General features: G+C 50.9%; 1 protein-coding gene across 1 annotated transcript; it reads right to left on the bottom strand.

Moving 5' to 3' along the window:
• Window positions 1-15,439: 15,439 nt before the first annotated feature.
• ATOX1 (antioxidant 1 copper chaperone) lies at window positions 15,440-23,336 on the bottom strand. The gene is made up of 4 exons (XM_048861782.2): window positions 23,194-23,336; window positions 21,068-21,143; window positions 17,692-17,867; window positions 15,440-15,695 (listed from the first exon to the last, which is right to left on the bottom strand). Exons 1-3 carry the CDS (start codon window positions 23,197-23,199, stop codon window positions 17,743-17,745), a joined length of 207 nt encoding a protein of 68 aa, XP_048717739.2. The 5' UTR covers window positions 23,200-23,336; the 3' UTR covers window positions 15,440-15,695; window positions 17,692-17,742.
• Window positions 23,337-24,465: the final 1,129 nt, after the last annotated feature.

Genomic DNA, 24,465 nt, shown 5'->3' with positions numbered 1-24,465 from the left:
CCACAAGGAGCAACCCCTCTGCTGCTTCTCTGGTCCAGCCCAGCCCCAAGAAACCTGCCTCATTCCCTCACTTGTATTAACCTGCCTGCCTGAGCCATGCTCTGAGTGCGAGAGAGAATTTGTAACTGGGATTGGAATCCCAGCTAACTCTGCTGGTGTATCACTGGGGAGAAGGCGCATCGCTAAAGAGGTAGGAACATACCAACTCAGCCTCAGAGGCTGGATGGTAGAGTCCTAATCTGCTGGGTTACACCCGTGTAAAACAGATGTAAGATCAGAATCAGGCCCTAGCTCTAAAGCAGGGCAGGTGCTCAAATCTAGGCAGTTTACGACCCTCTTCTAGAGAAGTTTCCCTTTCTCACACACACACAGACCTATCCAGAGACTAACTAGGCGTCCTTTCCCCTCCCAAATGAGCTGAGGGTTGGGCAATTGTGTTGGCTTGCTGGGATATGCCACAAGCTACCTGGCCCATGCTACCCTGTTCCAAGTGAACTTTACAGAGAGAAGATCCCAGCCAGCCAGCTCTCTGCAGTGTGTCCATCTTTACTGTTTCAGAGGAACAGCCGTGTTAGTCTGTATTCGCAAAAAGAAAAGGAGTACTTGTGGCACCTTAGAGACTAACCAATTTATTTGAGCATGAGCTTTCGTGAGCTACAGCTCACTTCATCAGATGTTTACCGTGGAAACTGCAGCAGTCTGCTGCAGTTTCCACGGTAAACATCTGATGAAGTGAGCTGTAGCTCACGAAAGCTCATCTTTACTGTGACATTAGTGATCTCAAGTTGCCGCTCCAACTTGTCGCCTTCCAGGGAATTAAAAATTGAGGGGTTTAGTGAAGAATCTGGGAAGGAGTTTGTTTTTCTGCTGGATGGCAAGTCAGAGATTAACCACTTTTCTGCCTTTGCCTGCTCCAAATCTCTCCTAGTTTAATGTAGTTCAATAGAGTTACAAAGCACATCCCCATTTTCCCCCCAGCTCTAGTCTCCCTGTTCCTAGCATTCCAGTCCTGGCACGCATGGGAGAGGGAGAGAGAGATTTCATCTCTCTGCATGTGCCTAGCGATAACTTGCATCTGGAATGAAAGCAGATCCCTATGATCACAGGCTGACGTGTCAGGGGGTTGACTCCCAGCCTCCTTCTGCTCCCAAAGGCAAGTTCTACCCTGCAAACTTTCTGACAACGCGTCAGTGATAACGAGGAGCCAGCCGAGAGATCCCTGCGTGTTCCAGGCTCTGAGTCTCCCGTCCATTCTGCAGGGAGATGCAGGGCACGGAGTGGCTTTTTTTTTTCTGGCCTTGATTTTTCCATTAATCAGCAGCTCCCAGCCTATTGCCATCCTAGGCCTGGAAAGAAGAGCTGGAGAGGTTTTTTTTGCAATACACGCTAGGGACATGTTTTAAAATCACACACCCAAGTGTCCCTAATTCTTTTCCACCCAGAGAAAATAGATGATTCTCTAGTAGGGCCTGCCCATGTTCTCTCTTTCTTCCGGCATCTGTCCTTTTAACACAGTCCATCCATTAACCAATGTGCTTTGTAGCCAGGCAAGAGTTTGCATCTCTGCTGCTGCTGTTTGCTGTCTTCTTTGAATGCACCCCTCTCATGCTATGTAATAAGAGCTTGGTTTTCAGAGGGGCTGAGCGGCACACACTGTTCCCATGGACACTCTGAGCCCCGGTGGATACCTGCCCCAGTGGAGATGCTGACATCTTGTTGTGTAGATGGTGTAGGTCTCGGTGATGGGACAGAGAAGGGAAGCAGCTACAGGGGCAGGAGGAGTTGGCAAGACTTGGTGCTGAAGATTGGAGAAGCCAGACAGGGTGGGAAGGGCCAGGTCCCTAATTTAAGACAGCCATATACAGCAGTGGACAGGTGTCCACTTCTCCATTACCTTGCTGGAGACCAAAGATTCAGTGGGTCACAGAGTCTGAACTGCCGTCTTCTGGCCAGGACTGAGGGCTGTGGGCAGGACGGTGCAGCTTGGGGTGGTGCAATTGATATCACTGAACCTGCCCTGTGCCGAGCTTCACTCTCCAAGATGTTCAGTCTATCACCTCTTACCCTCACTACGCAAACAACCCAAGGCGGGCTGGGTTGCCCCTTCAAAAGCAATTGACCCTCCCCCAAGAAAACCCACCCTCGCCTCTGTCAGCTGTGTGTCTGCTTTCCTTGGCTTCTCCCCAGCAGCTGAATTAAGAAACCAAACGGAGAGGAAACCATGAAGTAATAACAGTGGCACTGTGAAAGGAGCCCCAGACTTGTCCAGGACGGGCCTGACACAAGCATTCATCCCACTGAATACGGCCCTGGAAATTAGCTTTTTCCCACTGATCCCCCTTCTTTGTTATCTTTTGGCTGCAGCTCGGAGGGCACAGGTGTTTTAATACCGGACCTGGGGACAACGTAAATAAGGGGAAATTACGTTAATTCCAACATATTTCCAGGAATTTTATCCATAAAAGAGAAACTTCAACCTCGTTTTTCGCTTGTAGAATAAAGCCTAGTGGGGTGGAGTTAGGGGCTGCGGGACAATACAATGGCATGGAAGGCCAGCCTAAACCCCACTCACCTGCTTACTAGTCTTTTATCATGCAGCAACCCAATGAAATGGCGTTAGCCTCTCTCTGTATGTTGGTAACACGGCCCAGCCTTGCAGCTATTGCCAGACACCTAAGAGAGACCACTCCCTGCAGAGCACCGTTTCTCAGCCCCTCGTGTGCTGCCACAGACAAGGCCATTTAAGACTTGGATCCTTTTTAAAAAGGTGCCTGTGTTAATAAGCCCAGCTGCTATTAGTAGCCCAGAGAAGGACTTTGGAAAGGCTATGGGGCTGGATCCTGGTCCAGTCCATGCTAAGGTTCCTTTGTGCCAGGAGAAAGGCTGCCCTAAATTGGCATCTCAAGATGCCCTCAGCATGGGGGATTCCTTGGCTGCCCTAAAGCAGGGGGAGCTAGCTCTACACTGGGGGTAAGAAAGGGCATGATGGTTTTTCTGGATGAGTCTCATCTGAGTTGTCTGAGAATACAGCAGACCCCTCCAGCCAAACATGGGCTGTGTTGAAAAAACACCAGATGAAAGCCTGGGGCCCCCTCTCCCCTGCCCCAACAACATCCCACTTCCTTCATTCCACCGTGGGAAGGAAATCACAGGGCAATAAGCTGCCAAGATCCCCGTAGGCATGAACTTTGACAGTGAGGCCAGAGAGCTGAAGGAATGATTATTATCCTGCAAGGAGAGGAAACCGTAGAAAGCTCTTTGGGGAAGGGGGCATCTTTTTGGTCTGCATTTGTACTGCGCCTAGCGCAATAGGTTCCAGGTGCTCCTAGGTGCTACCACAATACCAATGAATAATAGCTGGCTTTGCCTGTTCTGCACTTTCCCAATGTCTAGTGCCCCCCCCCCCCAAAGGGATTACAGTGAGAAACACCAGGAAAAGTCCCTAAATTTGCCTGCATCTGTTCCCTGACTGCAGGACAATCTCATTTCCGGACACTCCTGCTACGTGTTTCACTTTCACAAGAGACACAAGTGTAACAAACAGAGAATCCCCCTGAGACTGAAAGACTTGCAAGAACGCTTACAGCTAGTACCTGGCACGAGTCGATCAGGGCTTGTCTACCTAGGCCTGGCTTGACATGAGTCATTGGATGTGGGGGAGAGAGGATTAAGGAGGTAAATGGATCACCAGGGTGGAAACAGACTGTCTGTACTAAAATAAGCATTTTTCTGTCCTAAAATTTTCCACCCTTGGTGCCATAGAGTTCAGCTTCCCCCATAGCAGAAGGGATTAAAAAATGGTAGTACCTTTCCAAGCTCTGCCTATAAAATAAGCCCCGCCTGCTGGAGACGCTGCTCAGGGTAGGTTATGTAGATGTTTAAAATATGATCACACAGGCTCTCTGGGCTTCGGAGGGCTTGCCTTGTGAGGTGAGATGGATGGGGCTGTTCACTCCTCTCAGAGCCAGGCCCTTGTTTCAGGCTCTCTGCAGGCAGACATGACTGCATTGGTTACACTCCCTTCACATTTTCAAGATTTTTTTTGGAGCCATGGCAACTGGAGACTGGCTTGGTTTTTCTAAGTGAAAGGTGAGATCCTGCTGCACAGGATGGCACTTGGGAGAGGTGCTAGTGTGCTCCTGCACCCTATGGTAGCAAGCCTGAGAAAGGAACCTCATTAATGGGGGTAAAGGGCTGGCAGGAAGGCAGGATTTAGGCATATATGCATCTTGCAGGTTTTCGGGGCATTTTAAAAATGATTCACCAAGATCCAAAGAAATTGCTCATCTAGGATCCCAGAACATCAATCCAGCAGTGCCTGATGCTTCAGAGAAAGGTGAAAAGCCCCATCATGTCTCTGGCCAGAAATGCAATGATACCCATGAGGGGAAAATGCCTCCGGTTTCCTGTGGCAATCAGCTGATGGCCTGAAACCTGAGATTTCACTGTTCCCATTTTAGCACTTATTAGCCCAAGCTCTTGCTTTTGTTTCAGAGCTGAAAGCCAGCCGGGCTGGAATGCAGGCAGGAGAGGCCCAACTGTGCCCTCCCAAAACAAACAGAAGATAAGAACTGCTCAGCTCAGGGAATTGTTTTCATTCTCCTCTGTCTGGCTCCAGCTAATAGAAAAGTGATTGAGTGGTCACACTTTGCACTCACTTTGCAATCTCTTTGCTTTACTCAGCTCCTGGAAAGGTGGATGTGAAGATCACAGTTTTTCAATATTGGGAAAACCAGGCCCAGAGAGCGTCAGTGACTTACCTAAAGTCACAGATCACGTGAGTGAGAGAGCCGGAAAGAGCACACAGAAATCCTGATCCCCAGCCCAGTGCTCTCACTCTGAGCGAAGCTCCCTCGGATGAATTAAATGCTTCGAAAGGCCTTTTTAGTTAATAATAAAAGTTCTTTTAGAAAATCCTCCCTTTCTCTGGTGTTAGAGAGGAGACCTGCAGAGAAGATTCTGACATGAGATGACCCTGCAGTTACAGACTGGATGCCCCTGTTAGTAAAAAGACAGCTGGCAAAGTTATTTGTATGGTCCCCACTACTGTAGCACTTGAATACTGCATCATTGTTAATATATTTATCTCTACAACCCTCCTGGGGGAAGTGGAGCACAGGAGAGAGATTACTCACCGAAGGCTAGCCAGCAAAGCAGCGACAGAGCCAGGAATTAAACCCAGGTCTCCTGAGACCCACTCTACTGTCATATCCACCAGACCACACTGCTGTCTATGGTTCTTGACCTCCATTCCTATAGAGACAGCATTTAATGTATTATTATTATTATTCATTATTATATCAAAGACAAAGTGGGTTCTGCAATTTGTTTGGAGCGAGGCAAGATTTGTGGTCACGCTAATCTCTTGTGGAAGTGAGTTCCACAGGTCAGGACCAGCTACCAAAGGAGCTCTCATTCCTGCATTCATTAGCCTCACCCTTGTTGTTAACAGCACCATTCCTTCTGTCCTGGTGGTACAAACAGAAGGGGTCTTTTAGGTGAGCCACGCTGGCCCCTTAGATGGTTTTGAGGATTAGCACCATGACCTTGAATTTGACTCCCTGTTCCGTGCAGTGAGCTGAGTGCCAGGGTGAAGAGCTCTGAGTGGTGTGTATCATTTACTAGATGGGCTATCACATTCTGAACCAATCGGCGCTTTTGTCAGTATCCGAAAAGTAACCTACTGCCACATAGAAGCCTGGAGATCCCGGATGCCAGGATCACTGTGGGCACGTCTGTATCTGTAGCCTCCTGACCAGCCCTAGGGTGAAGAAGGTCTTTTTAGCAGCCATGGGTAGCTATTTGAGTAACCACTAGCAATGATGGGTCCTGAAGGACCCCAGGGCCATGGACCATTCTGATGATCAAAGGCCAGATGCCCTCAGCGGAGGGTGATCTTGGATTGGTGGCAAGTTTTCTAGCAATTTTGCCCCACGTCTCTTTTGGCTAGGTTTGGCTTCAGCCATTTGCTCTGCATGCAGGTGCTGATATCTCCCAAACTCTATGGTTTGGAAAAGTCTATTAATATTATCTCATACCCTTTATTCATGCAAAATATGTAAAGGGAAAACAATGCAACACGGCCATATCTAAAAGCAGGGCATATTTATTTATTTCTGGCTATTATCTTGAGGCACCAATCATCTTAGCCGTAACAATAACATACTGTACAGTGTCTCCAAGCTATCTGTATGGAGAACCTTGATAACAAAGACCTCTTTTCACTTAGGGAGGTTGAAATTTACATCTCACTTGGTTCCTGTCATTTTCAAGGCTCTCAGAGCCGCTCTGCACAGCCCAATCCCGAGCAATCTGTGCTGTTATCCTCTGCTTTGCACTAGTCACTGTCTGTGTTAAGGCTGCAGTCAGGTCGCCCAGGTTTTTTAACACATTTCTGACCAAATCAACGGAATGATTCTGACAATAGCTGCACGCTTTGTTAGTGTCGTACGTGATGGATTAAACAAGCGACTCCTGTTTTGATTACTGGGCATTGTGCACCTAATCCCAGCCTGCATGATGTTGACAACAGGCTTTATGGGGCGAACTCTGCCCTAAGAGGCCTGTGGATGGCTAAATGGGACTTCAGTAAGAGCCGCACAAGAGCAGCTGAGCAGGGAATTTAGCCCTGGGATCTAATAGGGAGGGCATAATGTCGGATGCAATAGATTCCTCTTCCTCTCTTCTTCTGCAGGGGAACAAGCTGTATTTTCCATGCATTTGTCAACTCTCTATCTGTTTAAAATATGTGACTGGATCTCGAACTCGGAGATTGTATGGAAGAGATTGTATTGCCCCGGGAATTTTATAACAGCAGGGAAGCTGGATGGTTTTGTTTTAAGCATTGCGTTGCAACATTCCACTTACCGTTGGCTAAACTTTGCCCTTAGCTACCCACCGCAGCTCCACTGACTACTATTAGGATTGCCTGGGTGGAAGGAAGGGCAAAATGTAGCCCTACTTATCCGTAGTGTCAGAGATTGTTCTAAAGCATCTTCCACACACACCGGAAAGTGCTACAGTAATGAGTGCAATGTGTATGCATATAGATGGTAACATAGGAATTGCCAGATGGGCTCAGACTCGCGATCCATTGAGTCCAGCGTCCTGTCTCCAAGAAAAAAGAAAAGGAGGACTTGTGGCACCTTAGAGACTAACAAATTTATTTGAGCATGAGCTTTTGTGAGCTACAGCTCACTTCATCGGACGCATTCAGGCAGCTATAAAGGTGCAAGAAACCCTGCTGTAGGTAGCTATGGAACAGGCTATCCATAGAGAAAGTTTCTTCCTAAGTTACATTAGAGACTGTCTTGTGCCCTGAAACATAGCTAGATAGATAGTCCGTCTATGTATTGTATTGGTTGCAGTGGCGAATTTCCTTCCTAGCACAGCAGCAAAAGCTCAGCACGTTCCTTATATCCTGTGAAGCCTCCCAGAGAACTGAACCACCTCTGTGAGTCAGGAAGAGCGGGATGCTTGGCAGAGCGTCCAAGGCTTTCGTGCCATTCATTTCTATTGATCATTCATGAGAGACGTCTCCCAAGCTGCTATCCACTGCCACCCGACATGCCACTTCCTGCGGCAGCTGCCTGGCCGTGAAAGCAGCCACGCTAATCAGCACCTGTGGAGTCAGATTCATTCTCTGTCAGACCAAGGACCAAAGAAGTACGGGGCTTTTACAAACGTATCCCGCCACAAGAGCTACATTTCTGCATCTCATTTTGACTTTGTTTGCTTTCCCTCCCCATCTGCTCTCAGCAAAATGGTTGAATAGCTTCAGTTTCCACAGTGGGAACCCGAAGCCAAGCCCTGAGCTAGACCAGGCCAAATTGCCAGAGAAAAGAGAAGCAAAACAACAGCTCTTCACGGTGCTTCTACATTCCACAGCGGCTGGGAGACGTGATTTCTGCTCTTTATTTTTAACTTGGCCCTGACCACCTTTCCTAAGCCTTTTATAGAGTCACTCTGAAATAAAATATTTGCACACTGGCTTCACTGGTGTGTGTGTTTCCATATTCTGACACCATTAATTAAGCTTGTTTAATAGATGTTCTTTTACTGATTTTAGCATCTGTTTGGGGGTGGGCCTGTAAGAGATGTTTGCGAAGTTGTGTCCTTGTTCCCCTCTTGTGCTACCATTCATAGCACAGAAAGCTGCCTGGAACGGTCAGAAGACAGTGCATTGGCATGGGCATCTTGGTATGCCGGCAATCTCATCTGGGATTCGTGTGAGCATCAGGTGCAGAGAGATAACTGACCAGGTCAGCATGATAAGGACATAAGAACATAAGAATGACCCTACTGGGTCAGACCAAAGGTCCATCTAGCCCAGTATCCTGTCTTCTGACACTGACCAGTGCCAGGTGTCCCAGAGGGAATGAACAGAACAGGGAATCATCAAGTGATCCATCCCCTGTCGCTCATTCCTAGTTTCTGGCAAACAGAGGCTAGGGACACCATTTCTGCCCCATCCTGGCTAACAGCCATTGATGGACCAATCCTCCATGAATTTGTCTAGTTCTTTTTTGAACGCTGTTATAGTCTTGGCCTTCACAACATCCTCTGGCAAGGAGTTCCACAGGTTGACTGTGCCTTGTGTGAAGAAATACTGCCTTTTATTTGTTTGATGGCAGGTAGAGAATATTCTGAGCCTGGTCCTGTCCTTGGATTGGCTCTTTGTACTCCTCCTTCTCTTAAGCCCTGGGTTCCCCCTTGTAGGAATGGGCGAACCTGAAGGCTGTGAAGTTCAGGTTCAGGTCAGAGAGGCAGCCAAAAGTTTTCCAGCCAGTTTCCCTGTTTGAACCCCTCCACCTGGATCTTCCACCGAGGGAACATGGACGTGTGTTTTGTCATGTTTTGTAGAGCAACCTGGACTGGTGTTTATAAATTATGACAATAGCCAGCAGAGGGAAACACGTGCCTCTGACTGCACATCTGTCCTGGCTGAACACTGCTCCAGTTCCAGAGGCAACTTGCCAGAGTACTGCTATACATGGCAATGCTGAAGCAAAGTGGGGAGGTGGGGGGGTTTGCGTGTTTGCCTGCATGTTGAGCATCACCCACCATGGTTGCTCCGGAGCAGCACTAGGGGGGCGGAGCTGTGAGGACAAACTGGAAGGTGTGAGCCTGCCTGTGTGTCGCACTGAGCATGTTGTTTTATAGCATAAATTTAAAAGTGAAATTTTAATAGGCAAATGCCAGAAAATCCCCTGTCTCAGTTTAATGAATCCCGCATTGTAAAAGGCTGACACTCATTGCCCTTCACACCACGTGCCAGTTGGATTGTTACCAAAGGAAGAAAGCCTGAGATTCCCATAAGCCAAACCATTGCTCCTCTTTCAACAAGATCATTAAGAGTTTACAGTTTGCCCCATGTTTTCACTTCCAGACCTATCAGAAGGACCATTTGTCTGTGTGTCTCCTTCCTTTGCTTTACACAGAGGGCAATGTTATTTTGGAAACTCTCTCATTTCCTGCCTGTTCCACATGATCTAACTGCTCCTTGCCCTACACCAGACCCACAATGTCGCTTGTTAATTACAAAGAGTGGAAAATCCCAGTGTTCCTTAAACGGTTACAGAATAGCCAGTGAGGCTGGCTTTTGCCAATGCACGACTGAGCCCCGCACACATTTCCATCAAACAAAAACAAATTCTTGTTTTAAGACTGAAAGGTAAAAGGTTATCCACCCGCTGACGCCAGGATGATCATAGTGTATCTTTAGACTACGCTTTTGGGGAAGGACAGGTATTGCATGAGCAATCCCGGGAATCCCTAGAGTAGTGGGTTATAAAATACAGTGGTTTGCTGGTAACTGAGACAGCGAGAAAACTAAGTTCCCACAAAGGCTTATTATCTTATCAGAAAGGACGCAAGGCGGCGAGGAAGAGGGTGTCCTTGTGGTTGTTGTGAGGACTGGATGAAATGCTCTGTCCCTTTGATAAGCTTGCAAGGTTGTGGGACCCCGGGAGCCGTCCCATTGTCCTGCAGGGCCAAGGCTCTGCTCGGGGTAGGGGTATGCAGCGAACCAGGCTTGCGCTTCTCGCTCTGCTCTCACATAAACATTAATCCTGCTGAATTCTTTGGGGATTTTACATGAACATGCTCGGAATGCCACCATGCTGCAGCGTGAGTTAACGGCCACCTGGTACGAGCCGCTCTGTGCTGGGGGGAAGGCCTGCTGGGCAGCACGCCCCCGCTGGGGCAGAAGGGGTTATGGAACAACGAGCCCTCCAAGTTCTGCTCCCTGGAGGCAGGAGGAGAGGGAGGCAGCGAGCAAGCAGTGGGAGGATCTATCCCTTTGCTCCTCCACCGGCGAAGGGCACATATTGCAGCGAAGGGACTGTGAGAGTGGGGGCTGTGCAGCCCCATGCCCCCTCTCAGCCACAGCTAGGCAAAGAACAGGTTACGCCTTGCCTGACTTGCTCGTCACACAGCCCCTTGGCGCAGGCTACACGCGGGGCCAGGGAAAGACCCAGGGCCTGGCAGGATCTGAAGTGCATGGGAAGTGAGCAACGGATGCCTGTCCAGTTCCAACCAGCCAGGAGCACACACCACCATTGGCAGGGTCTGTTCTCGCTGGGCACAAACACCCCACTCCTCTCTCTTGGGCCCTCCAGTGGCGTAGGAGGGGTGACAGCCCTGGGGAGAATGTACTGCCTCTGCCCGCTCTGCGCCTACCCAGGCACGAGAAGACGCCAACCTCCTGTGCCAGCTAAGTTTAACACAGAAAAGCACGTCGCTGTGCAATGCAATCCCACCCACCAAAGGGCTGGGAGGGTTTGTCTCCATAGCAAGCTGCTGTTACCGGCATCTCCACTGGCACAGAGGCTGCTGCTGGAAGCCACCAAGCTGAGCACAGCAGGAAAGTTATAGAGGCCGTAATGACAGGGTTTTGTTCTCCTTACGAGATAATAGCAGGGGGAAGAGAGCAGGGTCCGAGGATAACCGTCGCCTGCTACTAGACACATCCAGTGGCATTTATCAAACTCCAAAGCAGATAGGGGCCGGGCATCAGCCCCGGGACATCGGTTCACTACAGTGAATTTTATGTTAACTGCATGCAGGCACCAATGCTGAGTCCGTCATGCACCCGCCACTCCCAGCCGACGCTGGACCGATAGCGAGAAGTCTGCACCGTCTGGGGGAGTCAAGGAGTTGTTCCCAGCTTCACACACACACAGCAGCTTAACCCCAGTCCAGGCCTTATCTCCTGCCCCAAACAAGCCTACTGGCGTTTAAGGAATAAACCGGCTTCCCCTTGCCTGTGTTTTTAGCAAATGAGAGGCAGGCCTAAGGGGCAGATGTTAATGGCATCTGGGGGGATTGTGAAGTGCTGCAGAAAGCTGGGTAGTCAGAGAGCCCTTTGTATGCAGGGCACCCCAGAGTGCTCTGTAAGACAGGCCAATACTCGGTCTGACACATGTCACAGCCATGCTGTGCTCAGCCACCACTCACCCAGCCCCTCGTCCCTCTGAACCTGTTTTATCCACAGGGGGAGGCTCCCACTTCATTTCCAGTTAACTGGAGGTGCTCTGCACCTGGCTTCCGTGTACGTCTGCAAATGGGGGCCCAAGGAGAGCTCCCAAGGGGCTGCCCGTCTCTCCGTGGGTGGAGGCTAGGCACATGGGAGCGAGTGAGGATGCTGTACCAAGCTACCAGCCACAGTGGCACATCAGGGTTCACAGAAACTGCCTCAGGTGAGCTCTGGGCAGCACTGAACCTGCCCACTGCCCCACTGGCATGGGGCACCACGCCACCAGCGCCATGGCACAGTCAAGCCCTTGCTGTGCCTTGTGCATTTTGAGATCCACTGCTGTGCCGTCGGGACTGTAGACGGGACCCATAGGTGCATGGCCCTTCTCATGGTGGGCAAGAGCTTAGGGCAAAGTTAGACGCCTCCATCCACACGGACGTTGATGGGAGCGAGGGTGCCAGCGTCTCTGGGAAACACCAAGGGGAGAGGAAAACAAAGGAAGAGCTGGGGAGTGGATTCTGTGGCCAGGAGCAAAGACATGAGAGAAAATTCTCTGATTTATAATGGGAACGCCTGTGACTTTCCTCTCCAAAAGCAGCAAGGCCGCAGCGCCTGCTGGTTTGGCAGGGAGGGCTAGCTCCTTAAAGACTGCTGTTTCCACTTAACTACCACCGAGACAGAGCTGGTAGCTGTGCCTCCGTGCCACACCATTCCCTTCACCTTCTTGCCAAGCTAACGCCAGACTTCCCCGCCCCCTCATAAGAGAAATAGCCAACGCACGTCCATTACGACTGGCTGCAAAATGAATGCCCAGCTACGTCTGCCATACCTAGGCAGGAAGGAAATCCAAAGCAAAGAACATCGAGTCAATAAATAAAGCTAGTTAACGTAAACCCAACGGTGAGGTGAAGAAACTGGGTGTGTAACGGGCAGGAAATGCCAGAAGGCTAGGTTTCACCCACTCCGTTAACATGGCTCCACTGCACGTCCTGTGTAGTTCTTAGGAAAGATTCCATAAATACTAGCAGTGTTCGTATTTGATCATAGAATCAATTATAGAATTAGAAGATTAGGGTTGGAAGAGACCTCAGGAGGTCATCTAGTCCAACCCCCTGCTCAAAGCAGGACCAACCCCAACCCAATCATCCCAGCCAGGGCTTTGTGAAGCCGGGCCTTAAAAGCCTCAAAGGATGGAGATTCCACCACCTCCCTAAGTAACCCATTCCAGTGCTTCACCACCCTCCTAGTGAAATAGTGTTTCCTAATATCCAACCTAGACCTCCCCCACTGCAACTTGAGACCATTGCTCCTTGTTCTGTCATCTGCCACCACTGAGAACAGCCGAGCTCCATCCTCTTTGGAACCCCCCTTCAGGTAGTTGAAAGCAGCTATCAAATCCCCCCTCACTCTTCTCTTCTGAAGACTAAACAATCCCAGTTCCCTCAGCCTCTCCTCATAAGTCATGTGCTCCAGCCCCCTAATCATTTTTGTTGCCCTCCGCTGGACTCTCTCCAATTTGTCCACATCCTTTTTGTAGTGGGGGACGGGGTGAGGGGGGGACGCAACTGAGGAGGAAAGAGGAGGGTGGTTATTTTTAGTAAATAAAAATACAAGATGTGTGTCATGCAGCCAAGGTAACATTCTGGGTGGAACAGTTGGCTAGACACTCAGGGTACATCACTGAGACTCACCGCCATCTGGGTGGGTTTTTTCTGTTTGTTTGTTTTTTGCTGTGTAGACATACCCTTGGCAGCAGAGCTGGTGGTGGAAGTTAGGATGGCAAAAGTGGCTTTAACTCATCTCTGCATTTCCCCAATTCTGGGACGGCTCTAAATTACACAGGCTACCCCAGCCCCAAGGAAGTCAGACCAACGCAGCGATTGCCGAGTGCAGGAGTCATCTGGCTGTGCCCACTTCCCCTGGGGAAGTTGCCCCTCATTGTGGGCTGGGAGAAGGGTGGTGCACAGGCAGCCGTGCCAGCACTAAGCCACCTAGAGATTCTCCTGCACTGGGGGAAATCCTCAGCAAGGGAGATCAGATGGGCTCTGGCTGCTGGAGCGGCACAAAGCAGGAGGAACGGGGCAGGGATCTAGCCCTTTAGCTCTCCTGACATGTAGGTGCTTTATATCATAACTTTAATGTTGCATTAACATTAGTTTTCAGCATTTAGTTCCCATGGTTTTTTAAGAGGAAAAATTGGGCATCCATATCAGAGACATGCTCCTTAACTGAGGGCTTATAGCAGTTTAGCCACAGCTGTGGAATATCTTGGATCTGAGCTAACGTGCGTTAGAGAAAAGCCAGTGTTCTAAACCTCTCTAAACTTGGCGTGGTCACAACTCAACGGACACAAATATGCATGAACGAAAATGTCCATGACTTAAAATTCTAAATGGATTGCCTTCAAACTTGAGTTGATTTTCCTTCCTTGAGGAAGGCTGTAAAACAAGCCAAGTTTGATGTTTCCAGCTTCAGAGAATTGCCAGAGCCAAAAATAAGAACATAAGAATGGCCATACTGGGTCAGACCAAAGGTCCATCTAGCCCAGTATCCTGCCTTCCAACAGTGACCAATGCCAGGTGCCCCAGAGGGAATGAACAGAACAGGTGATCATCAAGTGATCCATCCCCTGTCGCCCATTCCCAGCTTCTGGCAAACAGAGGCTAGGGACACCCTCCCTGCCCATCCTGGCTAATAGCCATTGATGGACCTATCCTCCATGAACTTATCTAGTTTTTTTTTTTTAAACCCAGTTATAGTCTTGGCCTTCACAACATCCTCTGGCAAAGAGTTCCACAGGTTGACTGTGCACTGTGTGAAGAAATACTTCCTTTCGTTTGTTTTAAATATCAGAACACATGGCAGTCTACTATACTCACTCCCCAGCACCAAAGTTCATAGAACTCAAAAGCAGCAGAACTGATTTTACTCAGAATTAGCTTTTGGCTGGAAATGACTGGGAAAAATGTCGGCCCAAGAGGAATTTCTTGGCAAATGCCATCAGCCTCTGAAAAGGGGCTCTTCGACTGGAAACTAGGGCTCAGCCTTAACTAGAGGTTCTGTTGCTGGTCAGAGCTATAATAAGGGTTAATTCAGTGATGCTCACAGAGAAGCTGTACTAAAAGAAATGCCCTTTGCCCCAGGAAGACTCATGGAGATGAATAAAATGGCACAATGTGCTACAGGACCAGCCACTGACACACCATCCATGATCTATCATAGGCACTGGTGACTTTCTAATGGGTTCGGATGTCAGGGACTCAGCCACAGTGGCTGAAAGATGGTGCACAAGGGACGTGCTAATGGCCAATGATAATAAATGCAGCTGGGAGGTAGCAGATGCGGGGAGGGGACAGACAGGTGGTGCTGGAACAGGAATCACAAAGGAAATCTCAATTAAACAGCAGGGGGACACTATTGTGGGTTAAGAAGCAATGTGGGCTAGTAAATGGGACACTGGACTAGCAACCAGGAGACCTGGGTTCTGTTCCAGTCTCACCCACTGACTTGCGGTGTTACCTGGAGTATGGGGTCTTGTCTCTAAGCACATATATGTTCAGCACCGGGTCCTGATCTCAGCTGGGATCACTATGTGCTACTGTAATATAATTGTTCTTTTGGGATAGGGGGAAAATGATACTGTTCAAAGGAAGGGACTGATTCCACTGTCCAAAGGATCCACTCAGCAAATCTTGTGCTTCTCTCACATTTTGAGGCCCCGCTGCAAAGTCTGACTATAATCAAGGTCCACTGAGGCACCAACTCATGTCACTTATCACTTAATCAGCATTTGAACTCGGCTCTCCAGAGACATTATCTCAAGCCGACTCTGTAGCCAGCACACAGGGCTCAGTGCAAGTTCCCTGGAGAACAAACAGCTTGGAGATCCTCTCCTGTTTCTAAGAGCCCTACCTATGCATCAGCCACCTCCCCCGGCTGAAGAAAACACCAAGCACCAGAACATGTATTTGAAAATAGAAGCGGCTCCTTCGTTTACTGCAAGGCCAGAGAGGGAGAGCGCATCTGAACTCTCCATTTCAAGAGGGGAGTTTTACAAACGATGGTTCAAGTAGATCATGGTCCTTTCCCTCCGAGGGTCCTTCCTCCTCCAGCCTTCTTCTTTCCAACAGCTGTCAGGGTAACCGGGGTCAAATGAGAGAGGGTGTCAGCAGATGTGTATACAGGCCATCTTCTCACTGAAGCGATCATGTTAGCGTTCCTGCAAAAACAAGGACAGTGAGGAGGGGAATTATACTGGGGTGCCCCCTGCTGGTTAAATCTTAAAGGAAACTCAGCAAGTTGACATCTAGTCAATTTCAAAATAGGAATTAAAGAGTTCCAGGTATTAACTTCCCCCAGGACTCCCCAGCCAGTGCATGTGGTTTCACAACTAGTACCCTCATTTTAAAGAAAAAAATCCTCTCCCTTCTTGCTGTGTGTAATATATGCAGGAAGTAACAGGCTGTATGAAAAGCACGGTGTCAGATGTAAAGCAAACTACCTGAAAATAGAGGAAAACATTTAGGGTCCTCTAATCCTCCAGCTACACTTATCTAAGAGGTTCGTTGTAACCAGGGTAGACAAAGGATTTTCTAAGAGTGATTTTCAAGGAGCCGGTGCCCATTTAAACAGCAACAAATATAATGTACGTGATCCAAGTCCACTCTCTACCCAGTGCTTTCAATTGTCAGAGTGCTATACCAAAGATAAGGGCCAGATTTTCAGAGGCAAAGGGCACGTGCAGCTCCCATTGACTGCAGTGGGATGGGTCAGTGCTCAGCAATCCTGAAAATTTAACCGTAAGCAAAGAGTCCTCCAGGGTGGATTGATTTAAATCACCAACTGGAAAGCCTCAATTTAAATAATCAAGTTTGATCAACTTTTCCATTTGTCCTTCAGGTGCATTCTCATTGGTTGATATAACCACTAATACATGTTGATTTACAACTAAACAGAGCCTTTACAATAGATTTGGTCCATCTTTTTGTTACCTAGGAGGGTATGCTATAATTATGTACATTTATTTAAGCAATTATATAAGTAAATATTTTCCAATTCTTATTAGTTGTACATTTAGTATGTTAGAAAATAGTGGCTGGGCGGAGTCATAAATATTAAGAATTTGAGGACTTAGCCAATCAGAGCTCAGGTAGGGAGAAGCTATAAAATAACAGTGTGAGAGGGAGACTGAGTCATAGAATCATAGAATATCAGGGTTGGAAGGGACCTCAGGAGGTCATCTAGTCCAACCCCCTGCTCAAAGCAGGACCAATTCCCAACTAAATCATCCCAGCCAGGGCTTTGTTCCCCTGTCACATCTCACATGCTGGCATGGAGAAGGGTGTCTCTCAGAATGAGGGGCCATGTCCCTTCTGCCCTAGTATTAGACATCAGGAGGAGGAGAGAGCCCCTCGCAGCCTCATCTCTCCCCCTGCACACACACAGTTTGGTCATCTCGGGGTGAGAAAGGGAAGGAGCCACTCTCTGCTCCCCTGACACCCTGCTGGAGCAGAATCCAGGGACACGCAACCCCCCGCAAGCTTGCCCTTTGAACGATCACACGTGGCTGCTGAAGAAGCAAACGGTGATGCGACCACAGTGGGGCAACTGGTAGTGCCAAGCTCACATCTGCAAGCTGGCGGAGGGAAGCCGACAGGTTTCCAAATGTAAAGTCTGTGCAAGGTTCCCCCAGGAAACAGCAACCGCTCTTTAACTTCCCTCAGCCCGGCCCTACACGCGCACTGCTGCGGGCGTGTCCACTCAGCATTCAGAGGGGTCAGTCTATAGGCTTCTGGCTGTGCTGGCTGGGAATGCTTCCTCCTCAGATAGAGATCCCATCCCGGATGGGGCCAGGGGCTGGTGCCTTTGGCTCAGGGGAGTTCTTAGTGCCGCTGCCCTGTGGCAAGGAGGGCAGGGGAGTGGGATGTTACGGTGGTTTTTGCTCCCGTGCCACAACTGAGCACAGGCCACACCTTCCAATCTCGACACTGGCAGTGACTCCCCAAGACCCACCTTGTTGGCATCACAGCTCAGCCTGCTGCCCAGCTCTTCACCCTGGAACGTGCCCAAACCCTGCTGCCATTGCACTGTGGGGGCTGCCCTGACCCAGCATCACTTCCTGTGGGACCTTGGGCAGAGCGGGTGAGCTCAGGGTTTCTCCTCAGCGTCTTGCATCCACTAGCTGTGTAAGGAGAGCCCTTTGGCAGCAGACTGACCTTCTTTGGGGTGTGGAGAAAGCCTGACCCTCAGACCCATCGGCTCAGGGGTTATTTCTCCCCCAGGTAGGAGGCGCTCTTCCCGGTTTTCTTCAGCGTGGCCAGCAAGGTGTCGATGCTGTGCTCCGAATTGATGCACACCTTCTTGTTGGGCAGGTCGATCTCAAACTGGACACCTGGGGGAGGTGAAAGGATACCCCGCGTGTGAGAAGAACCGTGCAGCCTCCAACCAGAGGACCCGCCATGGCCACCGCCCCCTGACTCTGCCCCCTCCCTCATGGATGGGTTAGAGCTGATGCACTGAGTATCCCATTAAGAACCAGGTGAGCAGTCTGAAAACATAAACAAGACTTGGGTAGTGTGTGCCCATCCTTGCTCTGATGCAAACTCAGACATCACCCAACCACTGCTCCTGCTCGGACATCTCAGTCCTGCCCCACAGGTACAGCCCCCAGCCATGCAGCTTCTCATGCTGCTAACTCAGCCTTTTGACTTCACTGCAACATCAGGAGAGGGCACAAATACCCCTCTACTGCATTTCTTCAGCACCTTTCCTCCACAGGTCTCAGAGTGCTTTGTGGGGATCCTTCTCTGCCCATGCCTCCAACCACCAGAAGTCCTCGCCCCCTTGGTTTAAAGGGACAATCCTTAAACGTGCGACTGGTGAGGAAAGTGCTGAGAAGCGGGCGAAGGGTGCAGGGATGCAGGATTGAGCTGAGAGACAGGAATTTCGTTTCCAGCGGCCCCCCAGAGCAAAGTCCCTCTCTGTCTGCTGGGGTCTGAAAACAGATGCTCAAGGCACACTGTTAACTAGAAAAACTACCTCCAGGATACATGGAGTACATCACACAGAGCGGGCAGTCAAAGGATATTCTGGTGACACAGGTTTTGTGCGCCTCCAGCTGGCACGTCAGCATATTACCACCACCAGGCAAAAACATTGCAGTGACCTATCCGCTCCAGAGCTCGCCTGCCGCCTCCCGCCTGGCCCTTCCCTTCCAAGGGAAGCACTGTCCATGGCTCCAACGAGAGGCTAAGTAGCAGGGCTGGACTGATCTAGTTCTAGCACTGCCATCCTGCTCGGAAATGGCATTTCCCTGGTCTCTTCCTGAGGCAGCAGGGCCACACAGGGTGAGGGAGGGAGAGGCATCCATGAGAAACCAGAACTGGCATGAGCCACCGGCGCTGGGTGCATTCGCATTCATTCAGAGCGCTCTGAGGTTTCTTTGCCCTGTCAGTTATTGTTCCACCTGCCATGTTGCTAGGGAGCGGCCATCTGGCTATCCGGGAACTCCAGCGCGGCTCTCTTGGTAAATACAGCTCAGCAGACATCAGCGTCAATATTTGATTTTATTTTTGAAGTCTGTACTAAATAAAAGTTCAGCTCCAGCAGGCCCACTGGCGTGCCGGGCGTTTCCCTGGTGGTCTTAGCTCGTCAGCTGAAGCTTGGGCTGGCCCACTCTCAACCAAGCTGAACAAAGCTGGGCTTTCCATGAGGAGTCGCTCCTCTACTGCGTGGGGAAGGCAGCTGCCAACTTACCCACCCCAGGCTGACTCCACTCCTTTGTAATACAGATGGGGCATGGGGTTTATCGTTTGGAAGAGCTGGTAAAAGCACCTGGATGGAAAAGCGCAGGCTGCTTGATCAGTGGCTGGGAAGGTCAACCTGTTTCTCCATAGCCACGGCAGTGATTGACTCCCTGTGCTTGGCAGGGCCGCTGTTCTGACGCTGGCAATATCCCTCAGGGGAATCACGACAGCCATCCCTACAGCAGCAGTGCAGAGGAAGGAGTATGCTAGATGCACCAGGGGCATCAGGCCCCTGCTCCTTCTGCTCTCGGGGCCTGGTCCAAAGCCCAGCGGAGTCCGTGGAAAGACAGGGATGTCAGTGGGTTTGGGAGGAGGCACTGAAAGGAGAATAGAAACGGCTGCAGTCTGGTGACTGCAACTTCCTGTAGTCACAAGAGAGCTCCGAGCAACTTCCCTCCCCCCACCTCATCAAAGGTCACAGATTCCAATTCGACATCTTGCCACTGCAGATCAATAATTCGTTACTGACTAATCAGCTGCAGCAGCGGCTCCCACAGGAACAGGGTGGGTGGCTGGCTTTCAAGGAGCGGCTTGACTCCCAGCTCATCTGCAGGGGGAGGGCAAGACCGAGTTTGGAACAGGCAACCCTCCAGCCCCCAATCGCTCCTCTGTGAGCGTGGTTGGGCAACACCATGCTAAGCCGGCCAAAGTCCTTTCTGCTTCCCTCTGCCAGGAGTCTTTCCCCAGGCCTGGGCAGGCAAGTGCCCCGAGAATGGGCTTGAGAGGCCCCATCAGACTACAAAGGAAGAAGGGTCTGGCTGTGAAATAGCCAGAAGGGGTGGGGCAGGGTGGATTTTAAAAAGGAACGGGCAGTTCGTGTATTAAATGTCACCCGCATCTTTGCCAAGGCTGCCCAGAGAGGAGCTGCACAACCCCCCTGCAGGGGCTCTGCCCCTCGCTGTCTCTCACAGGTACCGCATTAATGCCACTGCTTCACACCCCTTCTCCTGGCTGCCCGGAAATGCTGCTTTGCCCAGGCAAGTTTCTCTCAGGAGAAGATCACCTGGCAGACTCTTGTCTGTTGCCAGGAATGCAACCGGTCAGTGACAGAAGGGCCCCAACTGGGCCAGAGGTGCCAGCCTGAAGGTGTTCAGGTAGCAGCAAGAGTAGCCTGAAGGTTCCCTGGAACCAGTCCTGAAATGGTGCCACATGGCGAAGAGCAAACCGAATGCTAGGAACAAAAGCGGGAGCCGGTTTTGCAGAGAGGGGAGCAGGTGAAGGCTGTAAGTGAGGACCCAGTTCTTTAGGGAAATCATTTATAACATACAGGGTGAAATCCTGGCTCTATTCAAGTCAATGGCAAAACTCCCCTGGGGTTCAGCAGGGCCAGGATTTCATGGCTCTTCATCCAGGTCAGACAATCCACACTTTGCCTTGGCAGGGGCTTATGCTGGCTATGCCACCTGCCAACAGAGCAGCTCCCTGTTTGTGGAGGGCGTTGTCTGGCATGCCAGAGCCTCCCACGCAAATGCCACGGCTGGTCAGTCCAAAGCAATACTCCTCTCCTGGGGGGGTTGCACGGTCTCTTACCAAAGGAGGAGTCAGAATAACGAGGCCTTCCCTCACCCGTGGGGATTGAGAACTACCCCCAGCGATGGGTGACTTTGCCAGGACACATAGCTTGAGGCGGGGGCCCGTAGGAGTGGGGCACTTGGACTACAGTTTCCATTTCACTGCCATAGGAGCCGTTGGTCCCTTAAGGCTAGTATGGAAACTCCCACATCCGTGAAAGCTGTTTGCTGATCCCTGTGCAATTCTACACCTGGCTCAGAGCAGTGCCACTCACCTCCCAGCTTGTTGAGAACGCGGGTGACCGCATTGGAGCACCCTTCGCAGGTCATGTCAACAGAAAACTCATGCTTCTGAAATAAGGAAGAGAACGGATTGGAGACAACCAGGAGCCCTTCTTGCTTTGTCAGCAATTATCCCAATACACTGACCCAGGCCCTCTGGAGACCTGGATTTGAAACCCTCATGATGTCGCATACAAAATATGCTCTCACCCCAAACCTACCAGACACTGATCGTAATCCAAACGCTGCAAACGTCCTCTAGCATAAAACCAAGCTTTCTGCAAACTCCAGCTTATCTAGTTACTTTATCTCATTGTTTCCTTGTGCTCCACAACCTGTCTGTATTCACCTACTGTGTTGTCTTAGACTCTTAGCTCTCTGAGGCAGGGGCTTTCTTTTTCTTACTCTGGCCTAGTGTAATAGGATCCTTATCCCTAACTGGGGCTCCTAGACACGCCACTGCAATACAAACAATACTACGGTACTTTTAAAACATGATTAAAGGGACATGACTGGCACATTGTTAGAAAAAATCACATATTTTTAATTATGATCCTAGCTGCTACTAAAAGAAACTATCAGTAACATAAAATATATTTACCTGTGTTATTAGTTAACATATTCAGTTATTACAACCAAAAGAATCCTAAATTTCTTTTTTCGCACTAACGCTGTATGTTCACTATTCAGATAAAAAAAACCAATCAGCTTCATTTTACTGCTGCTTCAAGGCCATGGGCTTGTTGATCCTAAAAAATTAGGTTGACCGAGTTACATCATTTAGGGGTGTGAAAAATCCACACACCCCTGAGCAATATAGTTATGCTGATATACGTTCCTGTGTAGACAGCACTAGGTCAACAGAAGATTTCCACCAACCTAGCTTCTGCCTCCCGGAGAGGTGGATTAGCTAAGCTGACAGCGAACCCCTCCTGTCAGCATAGGTCGTGTCTACACTGAAGTGTTGCAGCTGTGTTGCTGTAGCGTTTTAAGTACAGACAAGCCCGTAGCCAGTTTATGTCTCACTCCCACTGTGTCTGAGTTCCCAGGGCTCCAAGGGAAAGTTTTCATCCAGAAAGACAACAACAATTTTGGTTCTCATTGACATTTTAAAAATTCATTAAGGTTAGTCTGATTTTGGGAGAATTTTCCCAAATGAAAAACTCTGGAAAATCCCCAACCCTCCCCGCCCCAGAATTAGTGGATAAGGCCCCACCCCTTCTGTTAAACTGGGTGCAAACAACTGGATGGCCGCAAGAGGTATAAATAAGGGGCGTGATGGACCAAGCCCTCCATTGGGCCAGGCGCTGCACAAACACAGCCCCTGCCCCGAGGAACTTACAGTCTAAGTGCAAGACAAACAGAGAACACATGCTACAGACAGAGCGGGGAGCAGAAGGACCCGTTGAGAACACTGCTCAGCGCGATGACAAGCAGTGGTCTCAATACACCAGCACCCTGGCCGTCAAGCCTTTTGTAGCCTCTACAGCAAAAGAGAATTTTAAGGGTTGATCTGGAGGAGGAGAACGAGCTAGTTTTGCGGATGTTTGGCTTATCCCAGGCGTGAGGGTCAGGATTCCCCCCCCCCACCCAAAGTCAGAAAACCAGGTGCCATTAACCTGCGCTGATGACTCTCCCCCATAGGCCCCCTAGCCCCAGCAGGCCCGAGCGTGCCCCACTGTAGCTGCTAGTAACAAGTGATCTGGCTTTCAGGCAAAAGCCCGGCCTACAACGAAGCGGTTCTCCCTGGTCCCTGCTGGGCGCAGCATTCACTGGCGTGAGCTCAGAGAGGGGCTGAACCCGAACCGCTGACCCAGGGCCCCCCACCCAGGTTTGGGGGACGCCTGGATCCGCCTCTGAACCTTATATCCGGACCAACCCCCCCACCCCCGCTCTCTAGCGGGCCGAATTCGGAATTCGGCAGGCTTCGGGCGAATTCGGATCAGGCCCCTCCCCACCCAGCGGGGCTCAAGGCAGGAAAGGGCCCGATTCGCAGAGGCGTGAGCCCGAGTCGGGCGAGGGGCTGCTCGCCCCGCCGGGGTCCGTGCCCCAGCAGCCCCGAGCCAGCCAGCGGCTGGCAGCCCGGGCCAGGCGCAGCGAGCGCGGCCGCAGCACCCACCGGCATGGCAGCGGCGCAGGGCGGCCGGTGCCGCTGCTCCTCTCCCGGCTCCGCGCGGACTGAGGCGCAGGGCGCCGGTACGTGCCCTGCCCTGCCCAGCCCAGCGCCGCCTCCGCCTCCTCCTGCCGGGGGCAGGCTGCTCGCCCAGCCCCTGCGCGCCCCGCTCCGTGCCGCGGGAGGGCGCGGTGCTCGGCCGGTTCCCTGCGCGGGGCGCGCTGCCTGCTGCGGGCGGAGGCGCGTCCCAGACCCGCTCCTGCAGCCGGCCCCAGCCCTGCCTGGCTTCTCCGCCGCCCCGCTCTGCCGGGAGAGGGTTTGCCTCCCCTCCACGCCCCCCGCCTTGTAGGATGAATATAATCCCCCGTGGCGCTTTCTCCAGTCCCCCCCCGTAACCCCACAGGCAGGCTGAGCCCCCTGCACAGGAGCCCAGTGACACTCAGCCATCCCTACTTAGCCCCAGACTTGTAGGGGGTGTCTCAGGAGCATCCCCTCCTCCCCCAGCATTTTAGGCTGTGGGCACCGGGGCAGGGAAAGGTGAGAGCTCCTGCCTTCTTGGCTGCCGGCCTGGGGATTGAACTGGGGAACCTCCAGAGCTGAAAGCATGGGCTGGTAGAGCTCCAGAGCCACCCTACGGGGGGCTATAACAGACCCATAGCTTCCGGGGCTGAGCACAGAAGGGGGACTTGTAACACAGAGGAAGAATAGATGGGTCCTGCCCAGGCAGGCCATAAAGAAAATGGAGAGCCCCTGAGCTTTGGAGCCCTGCAGTTGTCCAGATTCACTTAAAGGGAGATGCTGTTATTCATTTATGTTTAAGTGATTGTTACTTTTTGGTTTGGGACAGCTGAGAGTCTTGGGGAAGGCCCTTTACAGGCATGTCACTGTGTTCCCATCACCCTAAGGGGGCCCAGTAATTGCTAATGTGCATCCATGCAAAGCATGGACTTGCCAGGAGTACTGGGTGCAAGCCTCACAGGCCAGACTCTGCCAAGCCAAGTTGCGGTGACTTCTGTGTATCTATCCCACAGTCCCTGTTCCTCCGCAGCTCCAGAAGCAGTGGATTCTGGGAGACTTTGCAATGCCACCACGACACCAGAGGGCAGAAGCCAGAAACCCTACATGGAGGTTAACTGAACAGGGAGGACAAATCAAAAAGTGCAGGGCAAGGACGGAGATCAGAAGTTATTTGCTCCTGAGAGAGAAAAGATAATTGTGGGAGGACTGGAGTTCTGGGATCAAATTGGTTTAGAGTGAGCTGCCCTGCATTTAGGCCTG

This window comes from Caretta caretta, chromosome 8 (genome assembly GCF_965140235.1).
Source record: "Caretta caretta isolate rCarCar2 chromosome 8, rCarCar1.hap1, whole genome shotgun sequence".
NCBI lineage: Eukaryota > Metazoa > Chordata > Testudines > Cheloniidae > Caretta > Caretta caretta.
Note: the sequence above shows the minus strand (reverse complement) of the source record. Positions and strands in the feature narration are given on the sequence as shown.